At 42.0% G+C, this 22,029-nt stretch overlaps 1 protein-coding gene across 3 annotated transcripts in view; it reads left to right on the forward strand.

Moving 5' to 3' along the window:
* DPF3 (double PHD fingers 3) overlaps window positions 1-22,029 on the forward strand; it is a 93,244-nt gene that overhangs the window by 10,247 nt on the left and 60,968 nt on the right. For all 3 annotated transcript variants that reach the window (XM_050897197.1, XM_050897199.1, XM_050897200.1), the window contains exon 3: window positions 19,107-19,234. In XM_050897197.1, coding sequence (XP_050753154.1) covers window positions 19,107-19,234 — 128 coding nt within the window. The remainder of the gene's footprint in view (window positions 1-19,106; window positions 19,235-22,029) is intronic.

Genomic DNA, 22,029 nt, shown 5'->3' on the forward strand with positions numbered 1-22,029 from the left:
AAGTACACTTGATTCCAAAATGGAGAAATGAGCGACAAAGGTAATAAACTACTTCTATGAAGGTTTAACTGGAGGTTTGTGGTAGAGCTGGAAATTGAACCCAAGAACACAGAGAGAGCTCAGTTCTCCTGACTTGCATGTTCTTTTTTCTTTCCCTGGTTGCTATGTCCAGTGTCACTCAAAGATATTAGAGCCTAAAAAGAATTCAAAACACTAATTTAATGAGAATTTCCTTTTATCATTTTTCTCAGGCCAATTAATATTGACTAGTTTCACTTTCGATTTCAGAAATTTCTACACAATCACATGTTGATTCTTGTTCAATACGACAAGACAGCAGTGTTGTTTCTCTGTGACCGCTGCAAGGAAAGGCACATCTTTTCTTAACAAAAAGTTTTGCTACTATTTAACATATATGGAAACTCCTCTGTGATTAAAAGTTAGGTTCCTGTTATTTTATAAAACCTGCCTGTGGTTCCTCTTTAAGATCCATTAAGACTGTCTTAGGATCAAAACTGGCAGAATAATTCTGGTGCCAAATAAGAGTACATCTGTAAAATTCAGATGAATTGGATACGATATTCCTGAAGGGGGCTGTAATATCAACGTGTCAATTGTTCAGACTTCTGACAGGTTTCTGCAGATGTGAATTTACCAAAGATACTTTTGTGTAGAGCTTATTTTAGTTTTTTTAATTGTTCATGGCTTTTATAAACATTTGCTGTCATGAAGCCTAAATTTGGGGCAGATATGACATGACAGCCAGCAGAGAGACACAAGTTTTGTTCTCTGATGACTTGGTCTAGATTCCTCATGTAAGATGGAGTTTAATAGCCTGTTATCAACTTCTGTGACTTTTGCTGTCTGCCCTCCAAAATCTTGAAATTAAAATGTTTTTTTAAAATCTGCTTTTTATTCAAGTATGTCTGCATTCTGGAGCACTTTGGCTTTTAAAATAGCTCTCCTCATCTTTTATAATATATTCTTCAGTACTTTAAAATATCACTGCTTTTAGGTTTTTTTTTTTTTTTTCGTTTATCCTTCCCCCCCCCCCCCCCCCTTTCCTTTTCCTTTTCCTTTTCCCATGCCTGATTCCACCTGCCCGGTGTTTAGTTGCGGCAGGATCGGCAACGGGCTCTGCAGACGCGTGCTGCTGTGCTCGGGCCCCCGCGCAGGCCGCCGGTGCCGCGAGGCCAGCAGAGGGAGCAGCGAGTGGCGCGTGTGCGGCAGGGGCAGGGCCTGGCCCGGGCTCCGCAAACCGAGCTCGGCCCGCAGCTACCGCCGCAGAAGCGCATGGGGCTCGGCGGGGGTAAAACTAGGGTGGGAGAGGGGCTGAGCCTACCCCGCGAGTCAACTTTTTGACAGATTTTTTTCTCTCCTGTGGCAGGAATAGCCCGGTTTTAAATTTTTATTTGTTAGAAACAGGATTTGGTTGTGGTAGGTGGTGCCAAAGCAACAGTCCTCCCGTGTATTTAGGTCAAGTGTTAGGCAAATATCAGGTCAAATGTCAAATAACTCAACATCACAGAGTGTGGACGATGATGAGCTTCATACTTGAAGAAGCTGCATGACCCACGTCAAAGAATTTTACTGAGCGATTCCTCATGGATCCTGTAGTTTCTGGTTGAGCTAGAGCAGATCTCATTTTCACCCATTCCCACCAATCTTTATTTTTGGCACCTCATGTAGAAGAAAACAAAAAATACTTAACTTTTTGTGACAGGGAGGGTGGATGTTTTTCAGTTCTCATTTGATGTGTTGCAGTGCACATCTGCATGCTGGCCATGCTGAATCCTGAGGCTGGTCTATCAGGTACCTATATATGTCATATTTCTGTAGCATTTTGGAATAAAATGAAGCTTTATATTGTGAATCCAAATCTGGGAGCAGGGATGCTGGAAGGTGTTGTTTTTTTGGTTTGCATTTTTTTTTTTTTTAGGGCTAGATAGGAAATGTCAATGTGTAAGAAAAAGGAAACATTCATCATAGCTGTAGGAATCCCTAAAAACCCCAACTGGTTTCTTCCTATCATTTCTTTAGCAAATTGGGAACCTCTTATGCGAATGGGGGGAAAATTCATTTTTTACCAGCTCTAGCTTTTATTTCTACCAAAATAAATACTGATTTCTGCTGGGCCTTCTCTTTTGGGCGTCTTATCCAGCAAAGTACCTAAGTATTGGCCTAAATTTAAGCAGGTGTTTATTCGTCAGCTAAGCCTGCATTTTACAGATGAGTCCATCAATGCTACTGAATTGAAACAGTAGAGTCCAATTCTCCACTAATCTTGCCTTCAGATTGTTCACAGCAGGACATGGCACCACAGGCAAGAGCTGCTGCTCTATGGCACCTACACATCCAGCTATGACTCAGGTTAGAAAAAGTGACTTTCTGTCACCAAGAGAAAACTCATCAGTGTGGGATCTCCTTGTGAATCAGCTTCTTCCTTTTACACACATGTTTAGCCAGACTTTATTCCGTCTCATCCACCACCTTTAAATTCTTCCTACAAGGGGGACCTTTGCTGGTCCAAATCTCTGGCCAGATAAAGTTTGCTTTCCTGTTCTTACATGGCACTAAGAATACCAGAGAACCTGTCCCTTTCTGCGTTTATTCACTGACAGTGAATCGTGATGTAGAAGTCCTGCAGTGAAATATCTTTGTCCCATTGCCAGTCTGCAGTAGAGGTGCCAACCTCTGCATTTAATGTCCTACCCCACTATTACGTACTTGCATCATCTGTACCCCGTACAGGACTACACAGCACCAGGGACAATGGAATATATCTTTTTCTCTCAGCTTCTCAGTGTGTAAAATGGGGGTGCTAAAACATTGATCTCATTTGTCTATCTTAGAGAAGTGCCTAACAGATAGTTAATAAATTTTTCTAGAGAGTTTAGGAGGTGTAGGGGAGACATTTTTATTTAAAGGAATGTATGAATAAAGCGTGCCACTTGCCAAGCCTTCAAAGTGCCAGTATTAAATGTTTTGGCCATCAGCATGAAGCCTTGCGAAACTGGTATGAAAGTGTACCAGCTCTGGTGCAAAACCTGGTCTTATGTGTACCAGGATGGTGATGAAAAACAAGTAATTTGTTACACACCCATATATACATATAAAGAGACTCAGCATAGGTGAATTGTTGAGCCAGTTTTTGCAAGGCTGGTTGTGCAGTGTAAGTGTTAGAAAAACATCTCAAGTTTTGCACAGTGTAACTCTTCTTGCTTCATTTTGGCCACTGATGAGCTGGCCTTCTGTACGTCATGGCTGCCAGGGCTGTGATAATTTCTCCTTCAAATCATGCACTGTTCTTGCTGGATATTGTTACATGTGATAAGCTGCAAATTCTTAGACTAATTCAGCTCAGTAGGTTCAAGGATGTGAGTGAATATGTATTTTCCCCCAAATGGGATTTCACAATTTTGCAGGTATGGAAATAAAACACACTCATTTCTAGAGAAGCAAATAATACTCTATAAATAGTCCAGTCAAGAAAACAAAAACATTGTTTCTGCTGCTTAACTCTGTAGTCATGCTGCTAGAATTTACAGGATTAACTTTGTGTAAATAGTTTCTTTTTCATTTGTGGGATCTGGAACAGGTCACTACAAGTATTTTATATGCACAGTTTTACCAGGAGAACTGTGTTGGTTAGCTGAGATTACTCGTATGAATCACCTGGGATTACTCCTGGTTCTTGCATGGCTGAGCCAGTTTGCATAATTCGGAGAAAGGTGCGTGAAGAAGCCACCAGGCTTTGGAACCTCTCCGGGTTTTGATCAAAAGCCCATTGAAGCCGGACCCCGCTGGCTCTACCCATCAGGCTAAGGCAGAAGTAGCAACTGAACAAGAGAAGGCAATTTTGGAAACTGTTAAATTTCTGTCTTTCTGAGTTCTCCGAGTCTCATCCCCGAGAATGGGAATGTAGGCTGCATGTGCAGGAACCCACAGACACAAGGCTGTTGTAATTTCAGAAGCAGTGCAGCCACTCAGAGGTGATTTTTCCACCGGTGTGTAGTCTCAGCTGTATTTAGTATATTTGTGAAAATAGAGTTATGATGGCTTTGGAGCCAGGCAGTTTTGAAAAATGTTTTGGTCACTACAGCAGGCCATTAAATTGAAGGAATGAGTTGTGCTGATGAACTCCTCAGAGCCTCTACAGTGTGACTGCAGGTCATCTCCTGGGGCTCGATCTGCAAGATGTGAGGAAAGCTTGGATGGCTCAGGCAGCTGAGATGGCATCGGCTTGAAATACCTGGGCTGCTTGAGAGGGAGCTTACTTGTGGTGCCACCACCCTTTCTGTGTTATTCAGCCCATTGTTTTGCTTTTTTGCTTTTCTTGGCTACTGTGTGTTTGACCTACATCTGGCTGCTAGGACGCGTCTTTGGGAAGAGGTTTTTCAGCATGTGCCTCTTAAGCTGCCAAGGCCTGACTGTGACTGCCGTGTCTCTAGGAGACATGTTATTCCTACTGGAGAGGTAAAATGCTGTGGGATTTATCCCCTTACTATGAGGTTAACACTGATGTTTGTAAGTAACCATCAGAATTACTTATTTCTGAAATAAACAGATTTAACCTTAAAAAGAGGGGAGTGCAGGTGAGCTGAGGATGGGATTCTCTTAGGGAAAAGGTGGCTTTGAAAGAGTGTTTTGGCACTCCCCGAGTAGGCGTGGGGGCCCTAGGAGTGGGTTGCCCAAGCAGTTCCCTCAAGGCTTGTCAGGAGGAAGGGGTGTAGGAACCCCTGGGGAAGCGCCAGGGGATGGTACCTGGGGAAATGCTGGAACCCAGCAGATTCGTTTCCCCCAAGGTGCAAATCATCAGCTCTCCAGCAAAGGGGAGGGGCAGCTGGGAAGCTGTCTGCCCCGCAGGAGTCTTGCAGCTAGAGCTGAACCTGCACAGCTTTGCTCGCAAACCTCCTGGCACTTTTCTTAGTATAGCTGGTACCAATGCCTGAAAAAGAATAAGCCGCATCGACAAAAGGATTTTTGTGAAGCACAAGAATAGTTTCGATGCAAGTACTGGACACAAGATCCTAGGAAATGGGTATCTTTTATCTAATTCACTGCATCTATTTTGTATGTTCATGTGAGTAATCCTGGGAGTTCTCTGGTAATCACATGAAAAAGGGTTTATAGGATCAAGTCCCCAGGGCTTAGTCTTGTAAGATGCCAAGCTGTCTAACCCCAGACAAGGAAAGCACCTGAGCTTGGGCTTTAAGAACATGAGTGATCTTTTTGTAATTAATGGGACTTGTCACATGCTTAAAATTAAATCCACATGTAAAGTACTGGGTTGGACCAGACTTGCAGGTTTGGTACTCAGCATCCTGCAAGACAGAGCCCAATAAAGTCACTGGGCTACTAGATCAACTGTATAGTAGAACCTGTGCACTATTTTATAGAAGAAAGTGTTAACAAAAAATAGCAAAGAGATTATGAAATATCATTACAGTCAAAATACGATTTTTAAAAAACTTTTATTCAATTTTATTGTTCTCCTGACACACAGCAAATTAAATTGTTTTGTAGTATGAAATATTATAAAATTTATAGCAGGTGATATTTTTCCAGTGTGTAATATAAAGGAATGAGCAATAAATGTTAATATAAAGTCCAGTTTGAAATCTTACAAGCAAGCTTTACAGATTTGCTGAGAGTAGAAAGGAGAGTGTGATGGCTTCCCCTCCCACATCCCTGCACCTCCCACCACCTTCCTTGGTGGAAGTCTTCAGTCTGTTATTCCCAGCCTCTGGAGTAAACATTTTACAGCCTCATAATCATCTGTACCTGAGAGATATTAAGTATGTTTTTACTAGATTACAATTCATTTCAATATTCCCTGCATTTTGCATCTGATTGCCTAACAGTTTATTACAAGTATTTTGTGCTTCAGGATTCTGACATCATTGGTGTTTGCCATGGCATCCATTCCCAATAATGAACTCCTTGGGGGAAGGAGGGTCGATGCAATGTACGTTTGGAGGGGAATTAAGAGTGGAATAGATGGATATGGCTTTTCTGTGCAATGTCTTCCAGACCAGAGATCTCACTTAGGATGCACTTGGAGCATGGTTCCCCTTAAACAAACAAGGTAATTTAGGGCCAGGACCTTAGCTGTTGTAGGTAGGTACCGTTCCATTAAAGACTACAGCGAGCAGCAATTTCCATCAGCTAAACCTATGGTTCTTGATGTAGGAGAAAGGATGAAAACTTTACTCCTCTTGATGGAAATGATGCACTTCTGAATGCATGTGATTGATTGCCCTCGGGAAGTATGAGGTTGATGTCTTAGGAACACATATGGTCATGATTAATATCCTATGTGTGTCCTACAGAGCTGTAGTGAAAATCCTTTTGTTGTTGGCCTAAAATAAACATCATTGCATGATGGGAATAAAAGACAAATTTTCAAAGCTCTCTCAGACAGTTAGAGTGCTAAAACTACATTTAAACACTTTAAGCAAGTGACTCATTTCTTTGTGTTTTTGAGAGATGGTGAATGCTTTTATCTTCTCATGATTTCCTTGGTGCAATGTCTGTGAATGACACAGATACAGATATGTGCTATTCTGACAAAGTGAGGTTCATAGCTATAGGAATTTCTGGAGTGATGCTGTGTTTGTAAATGATGCTATGGGTACATCTGCCATGTAATGCTCGTTGCCTAAGTGAGGTAGCAGCACGGCAGGAGAACTGGAAACACAGAGGCTGTATCTGTGAGCAATGCTATAGACCAGGACAGTATCAGCAAACAAAGACACTATTAACTAAATAGAAAGGAGTCAGGATTAAGTGCTTTGTGCCTCTGAAGCTGCTATACCAGGGTTGGCACTATAAATATACTTACAGTATATTCTTCCAGGGAGCTTTCTGTTAATATCTGAATGGGCAAAATAAAAAAATTAACCTCTCTCTGCTAAAGATGATGCCCCAAGTACGTCTGAACTCTCAGCAAGTGCTACAGATGGAACCAGAGTGCATCCAACTTTTTTGTTTTGCCTTTCAATCCTGAATCTTAATTAGTTCCCTACTGCTTTAGTACATGCACAACATTTTAATAGTCATAAGGACTTACTCCAATCCACGTTGCCATTTCCACAATTCACTCTTTCATACCAGTAGCAATTCTGCCCCCCACGCATTTAGAAATAGCGTAAAAAAACCTAAATAGCCAAGCATGTAGCTGTAGATTGATGAGGTTGTCACACCATTCTCTTCACCGTTTTCTTCCAACCTGCACTGTGCTCTAATAGATGGATGATTGCTGGGGGAGGGAGAGAGTTAGCAAATCCCACAGCCAGATGTTCAGGGATGGACAGAGCGACCTTCTCAAGGAACCCAGAGGAGTATAACTGTGTCCTTCTGAGGGAGAAGGACACTCAGGTGCCTCTGGCTGCCCGTGTTTATCTCTCTTTTCAAAAGGAGCACAAATGGGCTCAGCATGGCTGCAAGGATGGATGTTTCTCAGTGCATCGCGGGAAATGACCAGTCATCCGTCTCTTCACTGTGGAGTCTGCCTGCAGCCATCAATCTTGTAGCCCAGCACTGCAGCTCCTTTGGCTTAGTTTGGCTCCATGTTAGATGAACAAAGGGAAATGAAAGCTGAGCAGGGGGAAAGGAGAGAAGAGCAACTATTCTCTGTTTCACTTTGTTTTCCCCTTGCATGGCTATCTCTCCCTCTTCCCCATTATCATCTATTTTCACTGTGTTTTGTAAGGTGCCCAGAATGTATATTTTCAGAATCTAGGAGTTTACAGCGTTTCTCTGTTAGCAGAGACGAGAAAGGAGAGAGATATTGAAAAGGCATAATTCAAGGCCCAGAGCTTCCATTTTTCAGACTTTTCTGTGGCAGTTTTCAGAACAAGCCTGCCATAGTTTAGCTGCAGTAGGCAAGGAGAAGGAATATAATAGCTTTCCTCCATCTTACTGTTTTTCTCCCTTGTTCTTCCTGATTCCTTCCTCAAAGCCACTTTGTTGTTTTCAGGTGTGTACTTCATCTCTCAATTCCTGTTCTATTCAAAAAGCAATCAACAGAACCATGTGATGGGGCTTTCTGGAGAAAGGTACATACTGATGTCCAGAGCCACGATGGCAGCTTCTGTCAGCAATCGCAAGCTCACTTGAGTCAAACCTGCTTGATGCAACAGCGCTGGGGCTGCACAGGCTTTGCACAAGCTGCCTGAGCTCATCCAGCACCCGTGGTTCCTACTGTGAAACCAGAGGTCATGCCAATATCTTCGTTGCAGTTGATATGCAGCCCATCAGAATAAAAAACATTCAGATACGTCTGCTTGTAGACTTAGCACTGAATTAACTGATTTCAGCACTGAACTCAGATGGGCCAGTTTCTGCCTGAAATACTCAGATTTGATGTACTTTGAGCCAGGCTGGAAGGAAAAGAGGTGTGTGAATTCACTACCTGCTGGACTCCCACAGCTAGAGTCTGCTTTTTTCCATGGTGAGCTGTAATGTGGTTGCTTATTCTGTTTTCCCCTAAAATTCTTGCCTCTGGATATCGTAGCAGAACATGTTTGGCTTATTTTGTAGAAGGGTTATTTAGAGATAGCATTGTTCCCCTTAGCACTGCCCCACTGTCGTGTTTGATTGATGTATTTTAAAAAAGTGTGGTTGCATTTACTTTTTAATTTTCCTGGTTGACCTCAATGGTCTAAGCATCAGGTCTGAAGGAGCCACGCTCCCCCGCAGTACTGTGGTAGGAGATTTCTCTCTCTCACTTTTTACTGTAGGCAAAGAACTGAGATCTCCCAGGCATACACAAAGCTTATTAGGAGATTCAAGACCCAACTAAGCACTGAGGTGGAGCAAGGGAGCTCTGTAAAAGCAGATACTGGACATAGAGATGTCTGAGGAATCTTTACTTGCTTTCAACCCAAATGTGCCATCTGGAGTGAATAGACTTATGGCAAGATGGCGAAAATTTATAACATCATGGGTTTAAAGAGCTGCTTTGCAGTTTGTGCTGAGGTTTTTTTTTTTTCTTTTTACCATGAATCTAAAGGATAAACCCTCAAGGAAAACATTTGTTTAGTGAAAAACAGTCTCTCCACCCCCACACCTTGCTGAGCAGGCTTTACAAGTGGGCACAAGACCTTCCTGAGTTGGGGGTATTCAGGGAATTCTTTCATATTTTCTTTACCAAATAGATAGCATGCTTTTCCAACCCGTGCATTTAATTGTGCCCCTTTTGAATGAATGGTCATATTTTCTGCCGCTACCCATTTTGCCTCCCTGCAAATTTTGAAAAAGGCAAATCTTGTTCATGTTGTCATGAGACAGCCTACCCCAGATGGCACATCTGTGTCTTGGGATGCCCTCTGGCTGGCCTGTTGGCAGGCATTCCCGTGGCTTTGAAGGTCACCTTGTTTACACCTTGCCTTTTTCCCCCTCCTATTCAGACTCTTGCTGAGCCTGCAGGCTGGGCTTCACCATCTGCATTTTCTCTGGTACCATTAATCTTCCTGTTTACCGTTCTGTTATTAATTCTAGAGTTCACCTTTTTGTCTAAACGCTTTATAGGCCTCTTGGAATTTCTTGCCTTTTTGTGGCAAGAGATCTGAGCATCTCAGTAGATGATTTGCTTTGTTCTTTCCCATTTCTGAAAGGATACCTACTAGCATCACATGCCATTTTTCTATTACAAGCTTTCCTTCTTATAATAACATTTTTCAATTATATAGCTTCATCTGTCAGATGCATCTTACTGTATGAGTAAATACTATACTCATTCCTTGGAATTTGTGAATTGGCCACTGAAATCTGGTATCTGTGGAAATAGTCTTGCTTTTTCAGTGTTTTTCTTGGCTGGAAAAAAAATGTGTTTAAACCTGGCTTTGTGAGAACCTGTAAGAACACCTTGCATTTTTGGTGCATTTTATTTGAATGCCTGAATGCCTATGAATATTAAACAAGTCCTGCCAAACCCAAGAGGATAGATGAAGACTATGTCCATTTGACAGATGATGAAAAAACAGAGGGTACCTTTGTTAGAGTGTGGCCCAAGATCACATGGTGAGAGAGCAGCGATGCCAAGGGCAGCGTCTAGGGTGATTGTTCCCTATTCCATCCTAAAATCATTACCACTTTGCTGTGGCCTTTCTGTTCTTCAGTGGTTTATGCAGGTTTGGTATTTACTGAGCCAGGGATGCTGAACCAGCTCTGCTTGGTGTGGCTGACTTCTTCAGACACCGCACCATGCGAATGTGGCTATCCTGCTTCCCAGGCCTGCCTGGGTTGCAGAGCACTGTCTTCCCGCAAGTGGGAGCTTTGCGGACAGAGGTGCAGGATCAGAACCGGGACACCTGTAATCTGGCTGAGCGGTGCTAATAAGCCCCGCTGCATCCTTGCTGATGCCTTCAGAGCTGACTGGGTGTCTCTGCCTGCTCCCCAGTGCTTTGGGTTTTAGAAGGGCCTCATTAACAGAGTTGCCGCATCATGTGGGCATGTGTAGCCAGCCCGAGCTGAGCACTGCACTCAAGCAAATAACCCCCCTCAGTCCGGAGCACGGGGAAGTGCAGAGCAGGCTCCCAAGAATCATTGCAGGACTCAGATTGGCTTTGGCAGGTTTATCAGCTCTGGCTTAGTGCCGGCTCTGCTAGGCCCAGACTGAATTAATTGGGATGCTTGTGCACTGCAGTTGAGAGATAACTGCATTACAGAGATTTATCTGTTACTAAAGGTATCCCCTCCACTGTCCTCGATAAGGAAGAGGAGAAGCTATGCAGAATCTTACAGAATTTGCAGCAAGGTTACAGCATGGCTGGTTTTACGCATGGTTTATGTATGAGTTTGCGTTCAGTACGAGTGGTTTTATTCAGTGTTGTCACATATGGAAATAGTACAGTTCATTGCAGTGGAGGTCCACTCTCTGTTACCATTTGCAGAGTGTGCAGTGTGGGGGTGACTGGCCCAGCTGTGTGGTGTGGGGGTGACTGGTGTTTGCTGATAGCTGTCTGGTTACTGGACAATAATCAGATTCTGGTTCTTCTGATGGGTCAAAAGGCCCATCCATCTGTGTGAGTGTATCTGTATGACCACCTGCAGATAGGTAGGCCAAGTTATTCTCTTACTCTAAACAGGCCAGAAGCCCTGTTAGGGTGATGCAAAGCCCAAAGGAATAGACTTTGTACTCAGGAATTGTCTCTAAATTGTAGCAGTTACCCAGCCTCTGTCCCTCGATATTGCCTACAGTGTTGCCTGATGCTGCAAAAGTCCTGGTGCAGTGTGAGCCCATCTAGAACGCAAATGCAAGAGTGACCAGAACACAAATGAGTGGAAGAATAATGTTATTGGAGATATTCCTTTATGATTTGAGCCCTGAGGGTAGTTACCTGATCCAGCATTTAGCCTGATATTATAATTTGGCAGTCTTTGAGAAGCAGGTACAGTATATTATATGTGACAATGATTTATATCTGTGCTGAGAAATAAATCTGTAAAGAACTTCCAAGAGACAACTGACAGGAGGGCTGTTTTTTTTTTTATTGAGAGATTTTATAGAGGCATTCTAGTCTGCCAAAGAAATACAGCTGCTTGTAAAGTCCACATTTTGATGATGGGTTAAACGAAACAATGCTTAACCTTATGTTTGAGGGCCTCTGCTGTTTTCTGCAGCCTTATTTCTCCCTCTTGTTGTGTTGTAGCCTTCTGGGATGCATTTTAGCTAGGGGCTGACAGAAGCTTTCTGTGGATCCTGGTCTTAGAATTCTAAGTTGTCCTCTGATTTTTCTGCAGTTTACACCCAGGCTGAAGAGTGAAAGTATACAGTCCCCCCATATCATAGCTTCCTCTGTCTTCTTCCATCTCTTCACTTTCTCCCCCTGCTCCCCGCTCACCCCCAATGTCACCATGAGACTAGCAGCTTTGCAGGAAGAGGTGCTAGGAAGACATTGGGATTTTCCAGTCTCCCAATGCTCCCTAGAGCAAACCTCAGAGTGCCTAAAATTTGCAACAAGTGTTTACTAAGATTCATTTCAGAGCTTTATAGGTTCCCATGGCTCCAACCTGAAGAGGAGTTTTCACTTAATGGCAGATAGTCCTCCAAACTATTCTTTCCACACAAAATAGTTTGTTTCTGAGGAAACAAATACTCTTGTTTTCAAGTAGTCTTGTTTCTAAAATGGGTTTATCATTCTCTTTTACTGGATTCTTGTTCTCACCATGGCCCTGTTTACCTTGAGAGTGCAATAATATACATGAGGTTTGAGGGTGGAATTGGCGGGGGAGACAAAGAGTTACTGGAGTAGCCTTGCAATCTCCAGTACAGCCATGGCTTTATTGCATCTGGCTTGGATTAAAAATAAAGTTAGTTTGATGTTTACTAGTCTCTAGGGGCTTTTATTTGACTTTATGGACTCATTGTGAGAGTCTGTGTTATCAGTATTCTAGTCCCAGGGGAGGCCCAGGGCTGGGCTGGCAGGAGGTCCTGTGGACCAGGGTTGGAGAGGATTGTAAGTGTAGAACTGGCACTGACAAGTTTGCTACAGATGGGTGCTGAATTGCGGTAGTGTTGGGAGAGCAGGCTGGGATAGCAGGGACTGTGGAACGTTAGGATTAAAGCATAACAGCAATAACATGAGCATCTGCCCCTGGGATAGCAGGACATGGTGCAGTGAAAGAAGGGTTTTGAAGATCCAGATCTGCAGGAGGAGTGAAGATCCGTGCTGCACTGTGCTGGCAGAGGCATGCTTACAAAAAAAGCTTGCAGAGCCCTACCTTTAGTGTACCTGGTTCTGGTCACTGCTGTTAATGCATCAATTCCAAGGACGCTAACAAATCACTGTACTGGACATGAACGTAACAAGCAAGCAAGCTAAGAAGAGTCTGGTTGTGCATGCACAGAAAAGCTACAAAATCCAGCTATTCACGTAAGGCATTGTCTCCTCTTTCTTTCTTAAGGGATTCCATCCCCCCTGCCCCCGCCCTTTGCACTCTAACGCTATATTTGTGCCTTGGAGATGTGGAGATGAGCGTATGATGGATAGATGGATGCTGCTTGTCTGGGTTTTTCACCACCATTTCCCCTGGGGCACTCTGTCTGCTGGCAGAGAGCACCATCCCAAAAGATGGTATCTTTTGCAAACTCGACAGCTAACAGACAGCTTCTCTCTCTGCATATTTCCCCAAAGAAGAGCAGGATTAATCTGGTTTTTATATGGCATATTTCATTATAATCTTTTTGACTTCTCATGTTCCCAATACGCCATCATAAATAAAACGCTGGGGGTGGGAACAGCAGAGATGCTGAGGCTTCACACTCTTGTGACACTGATAGATTCTCATTTTAAACTGTCATGGGATTTAATTGCTTGCTGAGCCACTGCACTGCACTTTCAGACACATCCTGCCACATCCTTTTAATGAGCTTAGTGGCTGCATTCACTCAGCAGTAGTTCTGTTTGCTGTGAATTAGGTGGCTTTTTTAGACCACCTATATGATTTTAAAGAGGTAGTGGTTATTAAGGTAATATCCTTGGATTTATGCATCTTAAACAGCACTTCATGGACTCTTAATATATAGTTTCCTCTGGCACTTCTTATGTTCCAAAAAACCAGCACCAAGAAACAAAAACGCAAGAATCTATGTGCAAAGTCAGTGTTTGTCTAAGAGGGTTTTTGGAAACCAGATTGCTTTGGTTTGCATAGTAGCTGTCTCTGGCATGATAGATCATGCTGGAACTCACCCAATAAGTATCTCTGTTCCCAATTAGAACTGGAAATGGAGCTGCTTACGAGTGCACAGAGATGATGGCTTGGGTGGCAGCTGCTACTGTGGAGATGGAAATGATCCATTGTAAAACAAATACATTGCACTGTATAGAAAAAGGGATGGTTGTTTTTAATTTATGTTTCAAAGAGGCACAGAAAAGTTGCTTAGCTCCCAATGCGTTGTAAACCAAATGTAGTATATTTAAGGACAGGAATTTGCAGCTATTTTGGTGAATCAAAACTTGAAAAAGCCCACCATTTTGTAGGATTAGTGAAAATGTGCTTCTTTTGGAGGCAGCAGTTCAATAGAAACAGATACAGGAATGAAGCTGGCATGGGTGCTCGTTCAGATTCTACCACTGCGGTCTAAGGACCTTGATAAATAGAGAGGTTGCTGCACTGAGCTGGTAAGCAGAAATAACCATGTTAATTTAATCACTATGAAAGGGACTCTGCCAAGTTAAGAAACATAAATTTTAATTATATGCACACACACACATTTGAATTATAATATATGCACAATATTTAGCTGTGACACCAATAATACCATGGTTTATTAAAACAGGAAGAATTCATAAATAACATTTTATTTGTCATTGATGATTTTTGTTGATTTGACACTTCCATTTTGCATGATTCTGACTATTTCCTGTATCTCATACACTAACCAGGTGCTATTGCATTTGCAATACTAATCAAAAGGAAATTTATCTACAAACCTTCTTAAAACTTTTGTATAAAAGAGTAAGCTTTTAGTTGTAGTGCTTTTACTAGTAGTTATTACTTGTAATAAAGATTATGTTCTCTGAAATTACAATGTCTGAAGAAGAGCTTGTGATACAAACTAGGAGTTACAGTAGAAAGAATTTAGAACAATTAGTGGGTAGCAAATGTTATTACCTATATTTAAAAAGGATTTGGATGTGATTCAAGGATTTAAAGACCCATAAATTCTACATGAACATTTGAGAAATTGATTGAAATGGTAATTAGGTATAAGCAGTAAAGCACCTGGGAAATGATGATATAGGAGGTTCTAAATGACTACTTTATTTTTTCCTACCAAGGAAAAGCATGTCTCACTACTTTCTTAAAATTCTTTACATGATATGTAAAGGACTAATAGATAAGGGGGTTGACAATTTACTTAGACTTTCTGAAGACCTTTGGTATGTAGTAGGCCTCCAAAGAGAAACAAACATTGTCTTGGATCAAAACTTTTAGAATAAAAGATGAAACAAAGAACAAAATGAAACAAAGAACTTTCATTGTAGAAAAAGGCTAACAGCTGGTGCATCAGGGTTTGCTGTTTGGTCCAGTGTTGTGTAATATAGTAATGAACAAGCTGGAGAGAGGGAGTACCTTGTAAACTACAATTTTTGCACATAGTACAAAGTTATTTAGAGCCATCGTGGCCAGGGAGGTCTGTGCGGGCCTCCTTGAGGAGATCTGAATGTGCTTGGTGAATTGGCGGCAGGATGGACATTTTATTTGTTACCTGTGTGTTTGAATGTATTACTTACGGGAAGTTCTTGTCCCTGTTACAAGGTTCCTAATTCTGCTTAGTATGCAGCAGGACACTGCAGGACGCTGCCTGAGGAGTAACACAAAGAATATTGTAATGCATTTGTTTCAATGGGGGATGTGGTTTCATCTGAAAATATTGGGTGCAGCGTTGGTCCATCTTGGGAAGATTATTGAGGAATAAGAGGAAGTTCAGAGAGCTCTGACAGGACAAAGCCATACGGAAACCTTCCCACAGCAGAGTAATAGAAAAGATTGTGACTGTTTATCCTTGAAAGGAGAGGAATAAAAAGAAATGACAAAAAAGTTTGGTCAGGAACTTCTATTCTCCCCATCTCATAGCAAGAACAAGGGGGCAGGCAGTAAATAAGGTGAAACACTCCTTCTTTCAAACCATAGTTTAACTGTTGAACTCACTCAGGTGGGAAAACATCGAGGGCAAAAGTGTATCAAAATTCAGAAAGGACTGGGCTATTCTGTGTATTTCCAGAAGAGCCAGATTTAGGATAACTGGAAGCGATACTGCATTTATCCCTCAGGACTGACCTGTTAGAGATCAGGACGAAATGCAATATTAGGGTAGATTATTTTCTTTGCATTTCTCTCCTGACAGACACTCATACCTTCTTCTGCAGCATCCAATGTGACTGCATAGTATAGCACAACAAATATCAAAGGAAACAGAGGCAAGGGTGGGGCCACGGCTTGATTTCTCAAGCCTAGAGGAGTCTCTCTCTGGCCTTGTTTGAAGCTTCTGACACTGGCTGGTACCTTCATAAGCAGGACAGTGGGTGGAACGGACCCCTCCTTGCTTCCAAACAGCAGTTCCTGTGGTCTGGGGGAAGCCTTGATCTTTCACATGAAAACTACATTTCAGACGTTGAGTTGGCATCTCAGTTTTCTTTAGGGTACAGGCATAAGAGAAAAATACACTTTTCTAGCTTTTGTGGGAAAATCCTGGAGATTTAAATAGGAAAGAGAAAATTAGGGATTTAGTGAAATGGATTTAATCATCCCTAGTAGTGTTTAACTATTTCTCTAGGTTAACTGAAAGGTAAACTTTTAGATTTTTGAAGACTTTTATCTCCTGTCTTCATTGCTGTATCCTTTACAGACTAACCATCTTCCAGGAAGGACTGAATTCGTTACAAAGATTGAATTCATTACTAAGAGATTGTCTTTGGACCTCTGAAGGCTTTTATACTGTAAACTTTACATTTCAGATAAGATAGTGTCTGCCATTTCCCACTTTCTAGAGCTACTTAGGAATGAAAATGGACTCCTAGAAGCTACCAGCAGAGAAGAAAATGAAGGAGTTGAATAGCAGTTGGCTTAGTAGGCAGATGGGAGGCAGCTGCCCTGAGTTTCTTTTTGCCGGATTTTCTGCTCGCTAACTTAACTTCTTGGTGACTCAATCTCCCCATCAGTAAACTGGGAATAAAAGTATTATCTCACACCGCCTTGTCAATGGGATGTTAAATTTAATAATTAAAAAATGCTCTGAGAGTTTTGGATGAAAAGTCTCCTGGAGTGTTGCTGGTAGGAAGTAGCAGCACCACACAAAACAAACATGCCTATTAAAGACAGCTGCCGGTTTTTGACCGTAAAGCCTACCTTTCCCTCTGACTTCATGTTCAATATCTCTGGAACAAACAGGGAGTAGTTTTACTTTCATACACATTCTACTTATCCCTCACCCCTTCCTTGCTCATTCCCTTTTCTAATGCATTTGTTTGCTGAGTGTATCAGTATCCAGAGACAGGCATAGCTTGTTACAGTGAAGACATGTTTGTTTCCGATGCCCTTGAGTTTGCTTGAAGCTTCTTCTCTTGCTGAATGTATGATGACCCCTTGGGTTTTGCAGTCTCACAAGGTTCTAAATACAGAGCAAATGCCCTTTTGCACCTAAGCACAGGACTTTGAAACCAAGCCAAACCCACAGCCAGACATGATTATGGAGGTTCCTTAGTGACTTTAGATTCAAGTGTTGGGATTTGCACACAAATCAAGTCTAAAATCCCTTCTTTCTATTGAAATGTCTGGATTTAGCATCCAGAGGGAGATACTAGGAGTTCATACAGGGAACTTCAATCTGTATGATTCTCTGTTGACTTCTCTGTCTTTTTTTATAGCTCAAGTAAGGGAGAAGTTGGGGAAGGTGGCATAATGGGGTGGGTGTGCAGAGCTTAATGCTGAAAACAGAGGCCTTATTGAATAGACCTCCTTGTGATGAGAAGGGGGATCAATTCACAGTTGACCCCATCCCATTGTGTGGGTTGTCCCGGCAGTTTCCTTTGAAAATCCCAGTGGTTTGGGTTTTCTGCATGGTTTGTACTTAGCCTTTCCCTCCATGAATAGAATAGCTTTTGCTGGAATTTTTGCTGGATTTTCTGTGGTTATTGGCTGAGCAATGCTCTCTCACTTCAGAAGACTTGAGCAAGCATGTTGTGGAAGCACTGATCAGGGACCCTGAATCATTTGCTGGCTTAGAGTTTTTCGTATATAGAACAAACATATTCCTGGGATGCAATTGCCCCCAAGAAACAGATTATGCTTTACTGTCCCAGGTGGAAGTGTTTATTCATTATCTGGATTGCAGAAGTGATTTGGGGCTTTATAAACACATGAATTTCTGCCCTGCAGAGTTTACAACTCATGGTGATAGAAAGGCAGGGAGCTTCAGGCGGACTGGGGAACACAACACAGTCCTAAAAGATGAGAAGTGGACAGAGCTGTGAAATAAGGACACCAGATGCTGATTTGTGAGCATCGGTCCTGTACATTATTACTTTATAGATCTGTTGGCCTAGAGGAAGGAATTAGTTTTAGAAGGGAGGGAGCACTTGAGAAATCCACACCTGGCATTGTCAGATAAAAGAGATGTTCAGGATGTCTCCCTGCCATAGAGTTGCTCTCAATGAACTCCTGCACAAGTGGGGTAGAGGCCAGGATCTACAAGGAAAACTGAATTATTCCCTAGGTGTGTTTTAACATCTTGCTAAAATTAACATGCTGTATTTGCCTGCCGGCTGCACGGCCTCATAATCTAGTGGCAGCATTCGGAAGGGGAATAAGTCTCTATTCCTTCACTTGTATGGCAAGTTGCATCAAGCTTCCTCATAAACCCACACTGTCTTTTCGAGTCCAGTGCCCCGGGCCTGCCCCTGGGCCAGCCTTTGGCTCTTTCTGCAGTGGCTGGGGGTTGTCCTGTTTTATGGGCTGGATTCTGCACTCATAGCTGTGCTGACTGGTGTTTCTTCATTGGTGTAGGCCCATTTAGAACAAACTGAAGATTTTATCTAGTCAATATTAAATGAAAATTCAAGACACATCCCTTTGTTTTTTCAGTTTAAGTTCTCAGCATTGGCCCCACACACTAGCTTTCCACTTCCCCATGTGTGGAACATGCCCTGGTGTAGGAGAATGCTGCTTGAAGCTGTGCTGTATAAACTGTGCCAGATGCTAAATTGCATTAAACTACTTTTCTACTTCGGGAGATCAGATTTTCATATTTGTTATTTCAGTATCTTAGAAAGCCCTGGTTTTGTTCTTTATTTGAAGCATAGGGAGTTTACCTAAAGGAAAAGGATTTTTTTCCCCATTTATTTCCTCCTGATGCAGTATGTCCAGCCTTTTTTTCCTGTAAGCAAACACAGCGATTGAAAAGATACCAGGTTTTCAGTAAGACAGAAATGAATCCTATATGGGGATCCTTAGCAGGTAAAAGAAGAACTTGAAGAACTCTCCTTCAAGACAGAAATAAGCTTGAAAGTCTGTCAGTCTTCTGCTTGTCATCTCTGTCCTTCTGCTTGTTAGCTGTCTGGGGGAGACACATACAGTCAACGTGTTTTGTTTTTCAGAAGTTGATCTGCCTCTGAAAAAAGATGGGTTCACCTCAGAAAGTACAACTCTCGAAGCCCTGCTGCGAGGAGAGGGAATAGAGAAAAAAACAGACACTAAAGAGGAAGACACTATACAAGAAATCCAGGTAAAGGAGAGCCCCATGCCCTGACAGCAGGGCTGGATTTTACAATTTGTCTCTAAGCCTAGCAGATTTTGTCCTGTGGCAGAACAGTGCATCTGTTGATAGTTGTGTCATTCTACTGTCAAAATGTTATCAAACCATTGTGCTACACTGTGGTGCTCAAAATGAACTCGGGATCTCGCACAGTTCTCTGTCACAAGGATCTCGGTCATTTGGCTGTGTTCTGCACAGCTCCTGTGTTGGAATTTGTTTTGCAGCACTATGAGATGATTACATATAAAACTGACAAGCAGAGATGGGTCCCAACCATAAACTGAATTTTAGTGCCTCATATTTAAAGTGAATTTGGACATGGATTTGAATTTGGATTCAAAGCTGCTGACTGTAGACAAAAACGAGTCATTGCCTTGCCTGTTTTTTTTTCCTGCTGAGAAGCCTTCAGGAAGTATACAAGCAAAATAAATAATTAAAAATATTCTAATCTTAATTATCTCAGTTATTATTAGTGATGCAGGTATGAGAAATACTGCCTCTTCACATGCATTATGGTTTGAAAGTTATTTGACAAGATTCCATTTCATCCTTTAACAATTAAAAGTAGAAACACATTTGTGGGTCTGTCATAGAAGGAATTCAGCTAATATAAAGGGTTCTTATATAAGTGCATGTCACTTTATAAAGACATCTTAAATGGCTAGGAAAGTGGGCCTCTCCGGGGGGAGCAGCACACATCTTTGGTGGTGCTAAAACACCATTGTGCTATGAGTCTATTAGTGATTTTTAGCAAGAGCCATTGGCAATGTGGCAAACTTGGTAATTTTGGCTGAGATACAACGTGTTGCATCTATATCTAAAATTTGAGTGGGAAGCCCCATACCAAATGAAACAGAAGAGCATGGACATCAAATCTATATTACTTGGAGCTCAGTCTTACTGGTCTATTTGCTAGAAACTTCACACATGCAAGGGCAGCAAAATTAGGTCTCCCATTTCCACTTACACAGGTAAAGGAGCACCATCAAAGAGGAAGCATCCCATGCTCATGGAGTGGGGAAGAGCTTGGCATGAGGCCCGGTCTGTGTTTCCTTCTTCAGTAGTGTATCTGGGTCTATTAAGCTGAGAGCCCTAAATCTCTGTTTATACCTGCTTCCAAGGTCACAAGAAGTCATGGTGCAGCATCCTTATGAGATCGACAAGTGCCTTTGGATGTTGCTGTGTGATATGAGCTCCCAAATTATCCCCAGCAGCAGTCCAAGGAAAGAGACTTCAGAGATGGTGGAACTGACACAAGTCTGGGCATTGCAGAGCAGGGAGGGGGCGCAAAAATACACAAAAATTTTTCAGCTGAACTGCTGTAGCTGTGACCTGTCACCTGGATGATAGTTTCATCAGAACAGATGCAAAAGGCACGTCTTGCTGTTTTTTCTTATGCAAGCACAGCTTATCTGGATTCAGTCTATACAGCGATTGCCGAAGCCTTTACTAGTAGTCAACTTTCAGTGTGTACTTCGGCACCTGGCAGCTAGACTGTACCAGATCAAAATCATGATCAGTGCCTTTTATCCATATGACAAATAAGAGAAGGCAAATCTCTCTTTTGTTCCTTTGCATGCTCTTCTGTGCTGTAACTTGAAAGGGCCCAGCCTCAGTGGTGGTGAGAGGGAGCAGGTGGGATAAACATAGTTGTAATTCCCACCTCAGTCCCAGCCACTTACCGCCCTCTCAAACTCATAATATCTGTCAGGAGAAGAAGACTTGGTGCTTAGCTGCACTGAAGTACATTGGACTGGGAAACTGTTTTAGAAAGACAGAATAGGAAAAGAAAAGTTACTTTGCTAAAAAGGGTAAGGGTTCCCTCTGCCAAATAGATGCAGTCATTGGGACCTGCTATACAGTTGGTATTTAACAGGGTTGAGGATTTTGCCCTACAGTAAATTGGTATTGAATGTGTGTCTCCATCGTTTGCTGGAGAAGGCTTAGAATAGCCTTTTGACCATGCATCAGAAAGGCTATGCCCCTTCTATCAAGGATTAAAGTCATTACCCTGGCAGTGTCACCAAATTCACACTTGGTTACTTATTATCTCTTTCCTAAATTGGTGCTGCAATTTTAAACAAAGAAAGTGGTTTGTAATATTTCTCTTAACTGCTCTTGTGTAGTATTATTATTGTAAACTAGCTCCTTCCCCTCTCACATACGATATGGTTGCAGCATTCTCTTTTTTTGGAGATGCTTTAAGATATGAAGCAATGTGAAAATATAAACTCGTATCAGTAAGTTTGCTTATTTTCTTACATACCACTAGTCTCCTCATGTACAACATTTTCCAAGTGCTTCAGTTTCCTAAGATGAAGTCAATTAATGTATGCAATTACATGAATTTTGAAGAAACATTTTATGTATGCAGAACTGGAACTTGCTTAACTTTTACACCCTCTAGTATTTAGTACTCTAGTATTATGTGAAATTGTATTTCATGATGATCTGACCTCATTGTTAGCCTCCTGAGATTTAAAAATAAAAGGAGCAAAAACCAGATGAAGACTTGATCCGCTACCATGTTCTAAAAGTTGTTTGTACTTTTTAAAAGGGACGCTGTCCAATATTAGTCTTAATTTAGCTGATAAAATAAGAATAAACTTGTGTAGTTGATCTTCCAAATACAGGCTTTTTAAAAAGTGAAATTTCTGTTGTATTCTTTCCCACAAATTCAGAATTTGGTGCTTGAGGTATGTAGGAAGGAGAGAAAGCAACTATGATTTGCTCCTCTTCTCCCTCTGCTGGCTCTCAAATAGCTG

Source organism: Gymnogyps californianus, chromosome 5, assembly GCF_018139145.2.
Source record: "Gymnogyps californianus isolate 813 chromosome 5, ASM1813914v2, whole genome shotgun sequence".
In the NCBI taxonomy this organism is placed as follows: domain Eukaryota; kingdom Metazoa; phylum Chordata; class Aves; order Accipitriformes; family Cathartidae; genus Gymnogyps; species Gymnogyps californianus.